Raw genomic sequence first — 16,163 nt, 5'->3', positions numbered from 1 at the left:
TTGAGTTAGTAAAAATATTGTGATGTGTGTAGTTTGAAGACAATCAGACACGCACATCACATTTTATTAGTGTTATAATTATTCAAAATTTTGACCCTTTGTGGGGGAGGTATAGTATATATCGGTTGTAGTGAACCGATATTGTCAATTCTCGCACCTGACCTAGCACTGATGCAAATACTAGGATTCGCAAAGTTGGAGCAAAATCGGAGTATACTTTCTTTTTCTGTGCAGTAAATTATTATTTTTGAAAATGTGATATTTTGTGTGGGAGGAGTGGACCGATATTGCCTATCTCCGAACTCGATCGAAGTTTGATAATAATATTACGATGTACCAAGTTTGGATCAAATTGGATACTCTCTTCATGAGTTATCGTGCGCACCAGACAGACAGACGGACGGACATCGCTAGATCGACTCCAAATGTCCTGAAATGGATTTGGTCCAAAGAGACCTAGAGTCTTAAACCGTTATTTCGATGAGGCACGTTTTGGCCGTATCAAATCTCTAGCCATATGGCTGAGGGTGAAAAAATTATTTTATTTAAGTCCTTCTATGCAAGTCTGTCCGATATCAAAAAGCCTTTCATCGAAGTAGATGGAAGAGGATGGTACTTGGAAACCGGTTGCAGGGCATCTAAGACCATCTGGCCGGCAATATCGAGAAGAAGAATAAACTCTCTTCTGTCACTAAGTAGGTCAGATCTCAGAACCTTGGAGGGTATACTGACTGTCTCCCGCAGTATTAGATAGCTGTAATCAAGGTGGGATAACAGTGCTTCTGACTTCTGTAGACATTGTGAAGCTGCAGTAGAGGTTGAGACGATTGAACATCTACTATGTAGATGTTGAATGATAATCAACAAGAGATATAGGCTAATTGGCAGGTGGAAAATAGAAGCTCTCAAACATGGATTCCATTATCATTCATAAGTTTGCTAAAATCATGCCCTGGCCAGTAAGACCTCCCTGTCAACTATACTTCTTTCTATAAAATCTTTCTTCTCTTTTTCGCTCTCCTATATCTCCCCAATCAAGAGCAACTTGATTCTTCCTAAGATGAACAAAATGTACCCAAAGTATGCAACTGAGTGAGTCTATCTTCAATCTACAGCGATTAATCAGTAGGAAAAGAATGCTTCGAAAACGTCCCATTAAAATATAACGAGGTAATATTTCGTACGTTCCAATATCAGCTTCAGTCTCAGCCTCAGCTATGTCTTGTCTGGGCTATCATATTGCGTATGAACACAAAATGAATTTTCGTTTGGATTTTCAATTATAGCAGCTTCATTTTCATTATCATCCGACCATGAATCCTAATCGGGATCTTCGTTCTCTGCACGGTCGGCAACTTTGGCGTTATCGTTACCTTCGGCTCCGGTCAATATTGTATTTCTACCATCGAGGGTTCCTCATTGTCAGCATTGTCTCGTTCCATGGCGGAGTGTTCCTCTTGATTAATATCATTGTTGGCTGGCAAAGAGACTCGCCTGTCTAACACTAGCGGATAGTTCGGATCGGTAATGGAATCTTTAATTTGCTGTTCATTTTGTTGATCCTCCTCACCTGTCTGACCATTTCCAGCTTGAGCATTCGACATCCTTGAACCAAACCATCTACAGAATGTCCAATATCTACAAAGTAACTTTAAAAATTATTTTATATGCCGAAAATATTATGCAAAACGCTTTTCATCTAAAAAAGATACCCACAGACCCCATAGAAGATCGAGAGAAGATATAAATGGTATTTCGTTAATAAATCTCTAGGCCCATTGTTTATAAAACACAATTCAGAAATCATTGTTCACTTGACATTTTTTTTTTTTTAATTTTTTAAATTTATTTTTTGTTTTATTTAATAGTAATAATAATTTCATTAAATGTATGTTTGTTTTCTTAGAATTTTCTTTGTTTTGTTTTTTTTTATTACACGTATTGTTGTTTTAAATCAATTAATATATAGTTAGGTTTTAAATTGGATTTCAATATATTGAACCCATATCGCAAATACATTTGTTTTTGTTTTCCATTATTTTCTTTAAAATATAATATGCCAGTCTCAAGGCATCTAAAGCCTTTTTTTCCTAATCCAAATATGCATGTCCATTTCAAGTAATGAAAAATTTATGTAAAAAAATAATCGTACACAATTTATGGAGAATTATTTCGTTTTCTTTTGGGACAAATTAAAAAAAAATTGAGTTAATAATATTTCTTTTGTTTAAAACGAATTTTTAAATTATAATATCAATTTGTTGTACGATTATAACACGACATAATAAACGAATTTCAAATCGTTAAGATTTTAACTACAATTATTGATTTCTTTAAAAGAACTTAACTGGTATCTTCTTTTTGTCATCTCGGCCACACAAAAATTACGTGCACAGATGAAACATTTTCTTCCCATCCTTTTTATCATTTCAACATACTCAACATGCAATTCCTTTGATCGTCACATTCTTCTACGTGTTGTACAACAACTCCAGCATCGATGCCAACATTTGCGCAGAAAACGCTTCACTGTGCCCCACCTAATTCAATCGATATTTACACCAGCATTCATGAGGCGTATGAAATGATAAAATGTGTTTTGTCCCCGAACGTTATCATCGGCATGTTCACTGGCCGAACGTATCCGGACACTGCTCGATGAAATGCCAAAGAATTGTTTGGGTATGAGATTGGATTCGACGGCTTTAAATTCCCAACCGAGATGATGTTCACAGATTTTACAAACGATTATATGCCATTGATAACTGTAAAGAAATGAAAAGATTTTGAAAAAATGTAAAGGCCGAAAATGAGTCATCTTCAAAATGCAATTGGAGTACAAAGTCGTCTTATAGATTTATACTATATTTGAGAATTTTTTGACCATTTCAAAATTTGAATTTCCATTCGGTTGTGTCATCTGTTTTGTAACGTCATTTAATTTGTCTTTCCTGCACGGACATCAACTTACCCCGGAAACCAGCTGAATTCCGTTGACGGTGATCCACTATATAAAATATTTTGGCGATTAACTTGATAGACAGTATTTGTTTCATGTATATAACCGGCTAAAAATAAAAGCATAATTATTTTCAATAACTTTAAATTGATATTCTACGATCATACCAGAATTGCAATATTGTGATTGAACACCATGTTTGGACATGGCAAATAATTCACGGCAATTTGCAATGTGGGTGCCACAGGTGCGACAAATGTAAACGGCTTCCTACAAAAGCGAAAAAATTGAAACATAATACTTAAACTCTTCTCCAAACCCACAACTTACCTCCTTAAATGTACTGGCAATTAGTTTTAAACGTGTATTCACTGTATTGGCCAGGAATACGGATTTCAACATCTTTTCGGGTAAATGTAAATTGCGTACCAACCAATAGGACAACTGTGTTGGATCGGCAGGCATTGTATCAATTTTATGTTGTGCCAATTGGGTACGGGCTTTTTCAATTATTGTTGACATATTATGTGTCTCGTAAACATGTGCCGGCCATGGTGTAGTGGCAGCTTGGAAACGTCGATAGGCCTGCTGCATTGAGGCAATGTCACGAAAACGATTCATTGAGCCCATATTCATTTGTTTGAATGGTTCGGGTAAATAGATGTCGGGTAGAATTTTAACAAAGCCGGTACATTTCATGCGTGGATGGGTGTTGATGTATTCCAAGGGCCTAAAATGGATAATTTTTAAATGGTTGCTATAATTGGCTTTAATTGAGTTTAGCTCCACCTACCTTCGGAGCTAAATCCAATTTGTTCCCAATTATTTATCAAATACCTCAATATGAGAATTCATACTCACACTGTCAAATCATTCACTTTTGTCACAAATCGTTGCAATGCCCTCGACTTGATCAGCGTATTGCCACTGTCATCTGTGCCCAGCTCATAAATCTGACAAGTGACACCATACAGTAAATGATTATTTTTTCTTTCAGCATTCGCAGCATTGTTATTGGTTAGTGTGGGGAAGCAAACACCAAAGAGTATGCCATTTTGTGCATCAATATCACCCTCTATGATGGTTGTAGAACTATCGACCATAAACGGTAAAACTTCACCGGGAAATAGGACATGTTGATGGATAAATAAACGCAATTTGATATACTGATCGGCATCTAAATAGTTGACCCCCGAAACACGATTCATATTCGGTCCCAAGTAAGAGTGTTCTGCCGGCAGATTTGTATCAAAGCGTACAGCATTCTCATTCATTTCCTCCTCTTGTTCCATCGACATATTACCCTCTTCGTTTTCTTCATTTTGATTATTTTCAGCATTCTGGCCGCCCTCCTCATCGTTCTGTGGCGGTGTGCTTTCATCATTGGCAGCTTCCATTTCGGCATTGGCTTCGGCCTCGGGATTTTCTTCGTCTGGCGTGTTCATGCCCAACCGTATAAGTCTTCTACGGCGATTGTTTAGTATGAAGAGGATGCGTCGAAAGCGTTGCATTAACATATTGCGAGGTAATATTTCGGATGGTCCAATATTGGCCTCAGTCTCCGCCATGCTACGTCTTGTCTGGGCTATCATATTGCGTAGAACCACAAAATGATTATTGAATTGTCCTAAATTTGGATTTTCAATTATTGCAGCTTCATCCTCATTATCCTCCAACCACGAATCCAAATCGGAATCTTCGTCCTCTGCACGATCGGCAGCATTGGCGTCATCATTACCTTCGGCTCGGTCAATATGGAATAAATCTAAGACACTTGGGGGTATTTCTACCATCGAGGGTTCTTCATTGTCAGCATTGTCTTGTTCCATGGCGGAGGGTTCCTCTTGATTTGTATCATTGTTGGCTGGCAGAGAGACCCGCCTGACCAAGACTAGCGGATAGTTTGGATCTATGCCGGCATCTTCAATTTGCTGTTCATTTTGTTGATCCTCCCCACCTGGCTGACCATTGCCAGCTTCAGCGTTCGATTCCAAACTATGGCTTCTGCTACTAACGTCAGCAGCTGTTGTTTCTTCTGTTCTCTCCTCGGATATATTATCATTTTCATTTACACGATTTTCTTCCTCATTCGAACCAAGGGAATTGGTAGCGGTGGCTGTCGGTTCATTTGTTTGCTCCAATATGGGTGCCCTTTCATTCCCTGGCGACACACTTTCCGTATGGTTCGTTCTCTGGACAGTTGTTTCACTGGGATTGGGAGGCGACGCAATATGTTGTTGCTGTCCCTCTGTTGCTTCGTTTATGTTTGTATCTATAGAAAAGAAAAATAAACAAATTAATTTCGGGCATATATTAAGTTTGTGCAGTTAATGTGACCTTTTACCTTCATTTGGTTCTGCTTGTTCATCGACTTCCATGGTTTTTTAAAACTAATTTTATGAATTTTCTAGTTTTTATTTATTTTTTATTGCTACCAGACAACGTAGTGGAACAAATTTTTTCGACGGCGGTGTGCTGCCCTTTCTTTGTACTCTGTACACAAAGCCAATAACAAGTAAACACCAACACAGACAAATTCCCTGCATGCATTTTATGTCGGCTCCCTGCAAACCATGGTAGAAGAATATAGGTAGACGTATCGACGCAGCTGCTGAGACAATGAAATGTCAAACCAATTTTGGAATTGAAAATGTTGAATGAAAATTTTTTTAAATTTGTAAAAATTGTTGAAAAAGGCATTTTATAATAACCTCCGAATGGCGTCGTATAAGAAAACATATAAAAAGCTACTTATATCTGAAAATAAATTAAAAAAATTTTGACATATCAATGCTCCCAAGCGTTGATGCATCTACCTGTATTTTTCTACCATGCCTGCAAACAGTTGGTAATGACTTTTAAAAGGTGTTTTTTAAGCTGCATAGAACTTTAAATTGTAAAAAGTAACACAAAAAATTAAATGTTGATCAAACTTTTTTTATTTTTTATTTTCAGTATACTCTGACAAATCATCATGAATAGACTCACGCTTGAACAACGCTACGAAATTATCCAAATCTACTTTATGACTTTATGACCCGTTGTTTTATCGCAAAAATGTGTTCAGCGATGAGGCGCATTTTTGACTTAACGGGTCTGTTAATAAGCAAAATTGCCGCATATGGAGTGATAAATTGATTTCGAGAAGTGGACCTGTCAATTGGCCTGCAAGGTCGTGCGATTTGACGCCTCTCGATTATTTTCTGTGGGGCTAAGTGAAGTCACTGGTTTATGCTGATAAATCAGCAACAATTGACGCCTTGTTTGTGTTATTTGTGACATACGACCAGCAGTGCTCGTAAAAGTGGCCAAAAATTGGACATCCAGAATGCACTTCGTCAAGAACAGCCGCGGTGCCTATATGACCGAAATCATTTTCAAATGTTAACGTCACGAATTAATCTTTTGAATAAAAAAAAGATTAAAATTTAATTTTTTGTGTTATTTTTTACAATTTCAAGTTCTATCGACTTAAAAAAAACACCCTTTACTGATTTCCGTAATAATAAATGATTCCGTTTTGGGATAAATAAACCACTTGTTGGATGGTGTGACCACTTGTTATATAGAAATTTTAATTAGCTTTCATATTGGTTTTAATATGTTTTGTGTCTAACCGACTTTTGGGTCAAATATTCGGGTATCCGGGTCCGTCACGCGACAAAAAAATACCCACTTCTGTAAAAAATTTCAAATAATCCGAGAGTTTTTACTAAACTAGACTTGTTCCCAAGACTTTAGCATCAGGGTTGGGGTTTTCAAAATTATTCATTAATTATTGTACCATGGAGATATTAGCTGACTACAATTTTTCCATTGTGCATTGTTTTGAATTAAAAAATACAATAATTTGCATTCATTCATACATTTTGCATTCACAGTAGTTCAACTTCAAAAGTGTAAACGTACTTTTATTATTTGAATATGTAAACATTGATAGCGACATCTATTGCTTTGTCGATGACTGAGGTGATGAACAGCTGACTAGTTCTTCACTACGAATTCGATTTCTAAAACCCCTTGTCGGTTGAAATTTGTTTTTTGTTTTGATTCTTGATATTTATCTGTCAATTTCTTTTCTTGTACTTTTCTAGCTAACAGTGCGTCTCTTGGATATACTCACTAGCCCACTAGGAGTTTCAGGGGTTTAGAAACATTATTGGTCACCCATAACAAGTTATGATGACACTGTGATGGAAACCACATTACCAACTTCCCAACTTTTAAACATCACTTTTGGATTCTAGAGGTTCTGGAGGCTTTTTTGTATTTTCACAGAGACTCATCAAGGAACTAGTCAATTAGAAAGTAAATTAAGTGTAATAAACCAAATATATAAAAAACATAAAGCCTGGTAGTAAAATAAATTAAATATAACTTGAATATGGGTCGAATAAGTTGGAGATTTCATAAGAGAACTGAGGGATTAGTGTAAGTTGAGTAAAAGGAGCTTTCCCACAAATCTAAATTAGATTTTTTAATTATATTCCTTATATCCTTCTTGCTTCCAGAAATTATTTCCGTTTACGATGGTCCTATATGAAACTGTGCTGGCATTCGCTGACCCACAACAATCACATGAATGCTTCCTATGCCACAGATGTGTGTATGGAACCAGTGTTTTGGATTGTCGATAATTATACACATCTATTGGGACCGGTAAGAGGAATTTTAATAGAAAGCCACACATTGATCCTTTTTCAAAATCATTTTCATTTTTTCTTTGCAGTTCTTTGTTGTTGGCGTTGCCTTATTAACTACTGCCGTCGTTAGTATTGCCTATTGGATAGGACTTCCATTTTGGTGGGACAAAAGTCCAACTGCCACTGTTATACTTTTAATAATTGGTAACTGGCTGTTACTGAATGTGATATTTCATTATGTTATGGCGGTCATAACACCAGCCGGAGAACCACCAGAGGTAGGTAGAAAAAAGTAAGAGTTTTTTTGTTTTTAATACACGTTACGTTGCTAATTTCATTTTTTATGTAAAAATCACCTAGAATTTTAAAGATATGCTCAAGGCAAATGATAGTATATATTTATAATTTAAATGTGATTTCTTCAACTTTTCTTAGGAGTATTTGTTTTGGTCGAAAAGGTTTATTTCCTATCAAGTATCAAAACGATATTCGGCATCATGTAAAATTTTGGCGCACATATCAAGATTTCTACAAACCGAGGACTATCAAATCCTCTTGGAATTTTTCACAGCCCCATCCGGACAGTGAAATTAAAAGCAGTAAAAGTGCTAACTTTATCGACAATAAGGTTTTTATATACCAAAAAATTGATGATTTTTTATGGTACCTCTTAGGTATATAACATTCTTTTGTTCAGAAACTCCCATTGGATTTTGATCTAGAATATTCCTTCCTTTGACACTTTCCCCACAAAAATAAAATATTAAGGGAGATTTGGATTTAGAATGAAAACGTCTTCAATTAGAAGGTAAAAAACTTCCACACATAATTTTTGCTTATAGTACATACATTTCAAATGTAATTTTCTTGAAAACTATTACACCTAGATATATGATTTGTTCTGAGAGTTATAGTGAAATTTTGTGTAGAATATTTCTTCCTCTGATACATTCTGTCTAAAACGAGATTTTATGTTACATTCATACAAAATCAATTACAAAAAAAAAAAAAAAACGAGGAAAAATTGAACAAAAAAGGATTTTGGGTTTTTTTGGCAACATTGATGCAGATATTTTTTCGATATATAATGGAAATAGAGATTTATTTTCTTTGGTGACTAATAGTGAAATTGGATAGAGAATAATTTTGTCTTTGAAGGCATTCTTCTAATATGATGTTATATAGGAGTATTTTGAATAAACTCACATAACCTAAAAAATTTATAGGGTTATAATATATTTTTGAATATATATGAATTCCTAGAGTTTAGGTAAGATTTAGACTTTTGGTGTCTTTTGCTTACTATAGTAGAATTATATTTATGACAAATAATTTTGTGGAATATTTTTCTTTGAAAAAATCCCGTTTAAAGTAAGTTTTTAATCTTGTTTTAAAAAAGAACCACTTTTTCTGATTCGCTTGAGTATTATTTTTTTTTACGTTTTACAATTATTCTAATATAATCTATCTGTAATATTGCAGAAGACATTATATACCTAAAATGTGAGGGTTCCAGAGAATTTTTATCCTAAAATGTGAATATCGATGAAGCTCATAAAACCCGAAATTATCATCGGATTCCATTCAGACTTGGCAAATCGCAAAATATCCATCAACACAAGATCTGTTATAAACACGGTAGAGATCGGACCATTTCTTCCGGTACCTCCCCTACAAAATGTCAAAATTTTGAATAGCCAAAAAGATTATAAAATCCGAAATAAGCACCCGGTTCTCTTCATATTTCACGCATTCCATTATTCCTACTAACACAAGATTTGCTGTGTATCTGTCCACTCCCTCTGGTACTTTCCCACAAAGGGTCAACATTTTGAATATCCATGAAGCTCATAAAACGCGAAATTAACATCCGATTCTATTCAGACTTGACACATTTCAATATTTCTATCAGCACAAGATCTGTTACAAAGATGGTAGAGAGCGAACCTTTTTTTTGGTACTTCGCAAAGGATCATAGTTTTGAATAACCAAAACGATTATAAAATCCGGAATAAGCATCCGGTTCTCTTCATATTTCACGCATCCCATTATTTCTACTAACACAAGATTTGCTGTGAAGATGGAAAATATCGGTCAACTCCTTCTGGTACTTCCCCACAAAGGGTCAACATTTTGAATATCCATGAAGCTCATAAAACGCGAAATTAACAACCGATTCTATTCAGACTTGGTACATCTTTATATTTCCATCAAAACAAGATCTGTTATAAAAATGGTAGAAATTGAACCTTTTCTTCTGGAACCTCTCCCACAATAGGGTCAAAATTCCATGAAGCTCATAAAACGCAAAATTAATATCCGATTCTATTCAGACTTGGCACACCTAAATATTTCAGGTGCTGATCTGTTATAAAGATTGTAGAGATCGGACCATTGTAGAGATCGGACTGGTACCTCCCCCACAAAGGTCATAGTTTTGAATAACCAAAACAATTATAAAATCTGGAATAAGAATCCGGTTCTCTTTATATTTCACGCATCCCATTATTTCTACTAGCACAAAATTTGCTGTGAAGATTGAAAATATCGGTCCCCTCCTTCTGGTACTTTCCAACAAAGGGTCAACATTTTGAATATCCATGAACATAACATCCGATTATATTCAGACTTGGTACACCTTAATATTTCCATCAAGACAAGATATGTTATACAAATGGTACAGATTGGATCATTTCTTCTGGTACCTCTCGCACAAAGGGTTAAAATTTTGAATATCCATGAAGCTCATAAAACGCAAAATTAACATCCGATTCCATTCAGACTTGGCACACCTTAATATTTCAATCAGCACAAGATATGTTACAAAGATGGTAGAGATCGAACCATTTCTTTTGGTACCTCCCTCACAATGGGTTATAGTTTTGAATAACCAAAACGATTATAAAATCCGGAATAAGCACCCGGTTCTCTTTATATTTCACGCATCCCATTATTTCTACTAACATAAGATTTGGTGTGGATGGAAAATATCGGTCCACTCCTTCTGGTACTTTCCCACAAAGGGTCAACATTTTGAATATCCATGAACATAACATCCGATTTTATTCAGACATCTTAATATTTCCATCAAGACAAGATCTCTTGTAAAAATGGTAGAGATTGGACAATTTCTTCTGGAACCTTCCCCACAAAGAGCCAAATTTTTGAATATCCATGAAGCTCAAAAAACGCAAAATTAACATCCGATTCCATTCAGACTTGGCACACCTCAATATTTCTATCAGCACAAGATCTGTAACAAAGATGGTAGAGATCGAAACATTTCTTTTGGTACCTTCCTCACAAAGGGTCATAGTTTTGAATAACCAAAACGATTTTAAAATCCGGAATAAGCATCCGGTTCTCTTCAAATTTTACACATGCCATTATTTATACCAACACAAGATCTGCTTTGAAAATTGGATATATCGACGCACTGCTTCTGGTACTTCCCCCACAAAGGGTTCATAATTTTGAAAAGCAAAACTGGAAATAACATTTTTTTTTGCTAAAGCAAGATATGTTGTGAAGATGATAGATATCTTCCAAACCCTTCTGGTACCGCACCCACAAAGGGTCACAATTTTCAATACTTTTATCTGTCATAACTTGCGAAACAGAAATCTGATAGGAATATTTATTTTATCGGAATTTATGATTTCGTATAAAATTGGATATAAATGTTTGATTTTCTTGTAACTTTGTCTGTGTTGAGATGAGGCTTGAAAATTGAATACTTTGGTCGATGGTGCTCTCACTCACATTTCAACATTTTCTAAAAAAAAGGATGTAACCAATATGACCCAAACCCAGACCGTTGCAATATTTATATCACATTTTTTAAGGTCCCATATATTGGCCCATTCCTTCGCAATCCATTTCATAAAGGTTCAACAATTTGAATAATCATAACAAAAGTCGAAATATATTAATAATCGAACATTCCTGGGGGTATACATCTGTTGGCAAAACCGACTGATACTTTTTATCTTTTTGGCTGCTGGATTTTCTTTTAATTTTACCTGTTGTCTTGCACACTGTTATTAAATTTCCTGTTTTTCATTATTTCAGGGTGCATCTCTAAAGGAAGTTGTTGGCATTTGCAAGAAATGCATATCGCCAAAACCTCCACGAACACATCATTGTTCAGTTTGCAATAAATGTATACTCAAAATGGATCACCATTGTCGTAAGTAATTGAAAACAAACAAAAATTTCTAATATTATTTAATTCTCATTATCTTTATTTATGTCATTCAGATAATCTAAAAATTGATTGCACACTTTATTTTCCATTAATTTTCGACATAGACATAACTAACCACCGGTGTTAGGGGATCCGGAGCAATTACATGACCAATCAATGGTGTCAGCGTTTCGTAGGCATGTCCTTCAACAGTGCGATAGGCAAAATTTCCATTAACTCTTGAACTTTCCACAATGGCGGTGTCATGTTGGGGAGTGCGTACAACCGTTGTTAAGGGCATCAAAACACTTGCAGCCCAAATGTATTGAATCAACAGCAAAAATACCACGAATATCTAAAATTGAATGGCATTTAAATGAAAAATGGTATTTTAGTTTTGTCGATTGTTTGAAAATGCTTACCTTCATCTTGAGTTTTAACTTAGCCCTGTTTTCTCTTCAATGTTCTTTTACAAACTATCCTTGTTGGAGTGCCTGTCCATGTAATTTATAGAAGACGAAGAATTGAATAATGCAGTGCTGTTTTCTATATTTGGTAATAGGTTTGTCAACATTTGTCCAAGTTCAAGATCAAGTTCAATCGTAACGAAAACTTGTTTTCGTATGGATGGTCAATGTTGATGTCCTAAAAATGCATGCATGTGTAAGAATTTTTCTTTGTAAATGGAAAATACCAAACATTGAAAAAGGGAAGAAGGGGGGAAGAGTTATTGACTTTGACGGATGGTGTGTGTGTGTGTGGTACGGGTTTGATATGTTTATATGTACTGTGGTGCATGCTTGCATTTGTGATGGATTTGCACAGTACCATTTTTGTATAAATGGCGTATCCAAATGAATGTTTAAGTGATGTAAAGGACTCACTGCTTTGTTCCCCAAACCACGTTGAGAATTTGGAAGATGTGTTATTAGGAATTTAAATAAATGACCATTGTGTTCTGTGTCTTTTAGTCCCAAAGAAAATATATAATAGTAAAAGAGAAGGAAGTGAAGATAACCTCACGTAGGCGATGTGGTCACACAGCAGTCACAGTCTTCTGTTCGTCATCATGGGACATATAGTAGAAGTTCGAAATAGTCTATGTCGCTTTTGTCTCATTTGACTGTGACTGAACTTATGTCTCGTTACTACCATTCTACAATTGGATTTGTTTGCCTTTACTCTTAATCCCTAAAGGAAATTACTTTCACATTGGGAGGTAAGGCTATATGGTTTCGGAAACTATGCATTAAGATTCTTTGAGCCATGAAAGTCTAACAAACTGACATCCCCATATTACAATAGATTTCTCAAACTAAGGCTACCAAGGAGAACTTGGGTTCCGCTATACAAGATTATTTTCTTTTGAAAATTTAGCTAACTTCGCTGGCTGTATCCAAATATTTTCTGGAGTGATTGGGGTAGATTTGACAAAGGGCTTGTATCACACCCCGGGCAGACGTTTCTCACATCTTCATCAATTCGTGTCCAATACGAATTAAGATGACTGCACCATCCTGAAAGCAATTCATACCTTAGTTGTTATTGCCATTTGTGATTGCATCAGCACGAATGCTATTCAGATCCGCCTGATAGTTTTTTTGATCTAGAGTTTTTCTCTTATAGCGTTGGAACTCCCCCTCTAGATCCGTAGGTCTTTCCTGACGTCTGGATGGGGGAATTTTAACCAACTTGTGAGGGTTTGGCTTAGATGGCTTATCGGGATGGCTTCGGGATGCGTTCCCTCTTCGTCGTTGGACGAGAAGAAAACTCGGTGACCTTCGGGAGTGGCGGGCCATTCTTCATTTTTTTCTCTTCTGCGTTTCTTGGCTGAGGTTTCAGGCTCAACTAGGCTCAACAGTAGAAGCTATCGTTCCAGCAGCCGGAATATTGCTGTCCTCCGCAAGGTGGTCAGGGTATTATATTTTTGTGCATTTGTTTGTAACAGGCAAAAGGAAACGACATAGACCCATAGTTCCTTTTGATGATCTGGATAGAATCACATTCTGAATCGATTTATGCATGTCCGTTCGTCCGTCTGTCTGTCCATGTATTTTTGTAAACAAAGTACAGTTCGCATTTAGTGCTCTATCCAGATGAAATTTTGCACAAATCATTTGTTTGGCCCAAGGACGAACCCTATTGAAATTGGAGATAATCGGTCACAATTTAGATATAGCTCCCATATATATATATTCGTCCGATTTGCCTTTTATTGTGCACCAAACGTGTAATATCAGCCCGAATAGTATGGAATTTTGCACATACAACCAAATTAGGCCTGAAAATAAGTATGCCAAATTTGATAGAAATCGGTTCAGATATAGCTATAGCTCCCATATATATTGTTCATCCGATTTGTTATATTTGTTACCCACAGCCGTAATATGCACTCCGTAACAACGATATTCAGGGAAATATATCAAATACAGCTCAGAAATATATTTGCCAAATTTTATCGAGATCGGTTCCGATTTGGATATAGCTCCCATATCCGATTTCAAATTAATTGTGCACCAAATGGGCAATACAAGTCCGAAATTAAAAGATACAAATACTTCGGCATATTTAGTCCTTTGAACTTTAAATTATAATTATTATCATAGAGTGTATGATTGAATTCTCCCATAAAAACTTTTAATTGTTATGCGGAGCTCTACTAAATTAGCAAAGTGGTGTAGGGTATCATAAAGTCGGCCCCGTCCGACTTTAAGACTTTCTTTACTGGTTTGATTTATTTTTAAAAAATAATTCCTTTTATTGTATTCTTTTTCCAATTTCCATCATAGCTTGGCTCAACAACTGTGTAGGTTATGGTAATCATCGATACTTTTTCCTTTATATGCTTTACACCACTCTTGGATGTCTGTTCTTGATTGTATTTGGTATTGAAATTGGCTATAAATATTTGTGGTTGGATCATGGTGAAAATTGGACGGAGACCGAACCACTGGAGGGCCAACCGGTGAAATTAAATTTGAGTGGACACATTATACCGGTGGTAAGCTTTAAATTTTATTAAAATATTTTGAAATTAAACAACAATTATAAATATATTTGTCAGACACATCTAAATGAATACGATGAAGATTTACTTTTGCCCGCCCAACACAATTTACCCACCCCGGCAGAATTGTATGATGTGAATAGTGCCCATATAGCCTCACGAAGACGGGCTCTATGGTTTATGGCATTTATGTGTGTGGCAGTGGTAATAGCATTGGGTACTCTCTGCAGCTGGCATGCTAAACTAATTACCCGTGGTGAAACAAGCATTGAGGCTCATATAAATCAATCGGAACGCCGGCGGTATCAGGCACAAAATAAGATATACATCAATCCCTACAATTTTGGTCCCAAAAAGAATTGGCGTTTATTTTTGGGCTTAGTAAGGGGACGGTAGGTTAAACATATGCATAATCTGGCGATGAGCATCATTATATCTAAAAATCCCATAACCTTTTTATTTTATTTTACAGTACATTTTGGCGTACAGTACTTTTACCATCTTGGCATAAACCGGAAGGTGATGGCTTGTCTTTTCACACAGTTCATGATTATGAATATGCAAAGCAAATTGATGAATGGCCATAAAACATAAAGCAAGGGAAGATGTTTTTGCTTTTCTGCTTCTGCAATAGGACTCAAATTTACTTAAACCTATTTAGACATAATTCATTCCGACATTTTGCATTGTAAATTTTTGTAAAGTTATTTTTTATTATTATCAACTTAACTTATATTAAGTTTATGTCAATGCATTTATAAACAATCTAAGTCATATATAATTGTTTTTATTTTCGAGCCAAGTATGTTAAATATAATTTTAAAATTTTATGACAATTTTTAAATAAATGGAATATTGTAAGATAATGCCCGAACTGCAATCTGCTACACCTTCCCATCTCTACATAAAAAACCAGTAAAGAAAGTCTTAAAGCCGCCCGACTTTCTGATACCCTACACCACTTTGCTAATTTAGTAGAGCTCCGCATAACAATTAAAAGTTTTTATAATTTAAAGTTCAATGGACTAAATATGCCGAAGCATTTGTATCTTTTAAATTCGGACTTGTATTGCCCATTTGGTGCACAATTAATTTGAAACCGGATAAAGATATATATGGGAGCTATATCCAAATCGGAACCGATCTTGATAAAATTTGGCAAAAATATTTCTGAGCTCTATTTCATATATTTCCCTGAATATCGTTGTTACGGAGTGCATATTACGGTTGTGGGTAACAAATATAACAAATCGGATAAACAGTATATATGGGAGCTATACCTATATCTGAACCGATCTTCGCCAAATTTGGAAAACTAGCTTCTATACTCAATTCGGTCGTAAGTGCCAAATTCCATCCCATTTGGAC

At 35.6% G+C, this 16,163-nt stretch overlaps 3 protein-coding genes across 3 annotated transcripts; 1 reads left to right on the top strand and 2 right to left on the bottom strand.

Moving 5' to 3' along the window:
• Nucleotides 1-2,270: 2,270 nt before the first annotated feature.
• Nucleotides 2,271-5,458, bottom strand: LOC101891487 (protein cereblon). Its single transcript, XM_011296729.3, has 6 exons — nt 5,304-5,458; nt 3,821-5,231; nt 3,290-3,689; nt 3,127-3,229; nt 2,972-3,068; nt 2,271-2,765 (listed from the first exon to the last, which is right to left on the bottom strand). Exons 1-6 carry the CDS (start codon nt 5,335-5,337, stop codon nt 2,546-2,548), a joined length of 2,265 nt encoding a protein of 754 aa, XP_011295031.2. The 5' UTR covers nt 5,338-5,458; the 3' UTR covers nt 2,271-2,545.
• Nucleotides 5,459-7,001: 1,543 nt separating this feature from the next.
• On the top strand, nt 7,002-15,577 carry LOC101891310 (palmitoyltransferase ZDHHC16). Its single transcript, XM_005189596.4, has 7 exons — nt 7,002-7,390; nt 7,471-7,618; nt 7,689-7,880; nt 11,674-11,791; nt 14,578-14,789; nt 14,853-15,187; nt 15,268-15,577. Exons 1-7 carry the CDS (start codon nt 7,344-7,346, stop codon nt 15,380-15,382), a joined length of 1,167 nt encoding a protein of 388 aa, XP_005189653.2. The 5' UTR covers nt 7,002-7,343; the 3' UTR covers nt 15,383-15,577.
• LOC109613820 (uncharacterized) lies at nt 11,853-12,873 on the bottom strand. The gene is made up of 2 exons (XM_020038976.2): nt 12,211-12,873; nt 11,853-12,143 (listed from the first exon to the last, which is right to left on the bottom strand). Exons 1-2 carry the CDS (start codon nt 12,214-12,216, stop codon nt 11,898-11,900), a joined length of 252 nt encoding a protein of 83 aa, XP_019894535.2. The 5' UTR covers nt 12,217-12,873; the 3' UTR covers nt 11,853-11,897.
• Nucleotides 15,578-16,163: the final 586 nt, after the last annotated feature.

The sequence above is a fragment of the Musca domestica genome, unplaced genomic scaffold (assembly GCF_030504385.1).
Source record: "Musca domestica strain aabys unplaced genomic scaffold, Musca_domestica.polishedcontigs.V.1.1 1, whole genome shotgun sequence".
Lineage (NCBI taxonomy): Eukaryota > Metazoa > Arthropoda > Insecta > Diptera > Muscidae > Musca > Musca domestica.
Note: the sequence above shows the minus strand (reverse complement) of the source record. Positions and strands in the feature narration are given on the sequence as shown.

Excerpts from the sequence above, each read along its gene's own strand:
- LOC101891487 (XM_011296729.3), bottom strand. The coding sequence starts at position 5,337 with ATGGAAGTCGATGAACAAGCAGAACCAAATGAAG. Across the intron at positions 5,232-5,303 it reads ACAAGCAGAACCAAATGAAG|ATACAAACATAAACGAAGCA; the intron begins GTAAAAGGTCAC and ends TCTTTTCTATAG. Across the intron at positions 3,069-3,126 it reads ATCACAATATTGCAATTCTG|CCGGTTATATACATGAAACA; the intron begins GTATGATCGTAG and ends TTTTATTTTTAG.
- LOC101891310 (XM_005189596.4), top strand. The coding sequence starts at position 7,344 with ATGGGTCGAATAAGTTGGAGATTTCATAAGAGAACTGAGGGATTAGT. Across the intron at positions 7,619-7,688 it reads ATACACATCTATTGGGACCG|TTCTTTGTTGTTGGCGTTGC; the intron begins GTAAGAGGAATT and ends TTTTCTTTGCAG. Across the intron at positions 7,881-11,673 it reads CAGCCGGAGAACCACCAGAG|GGTGCATCTCTAAAGGAAGT; the intron begins GTAGGTAGAAAA and ends TCATTATTTCAG.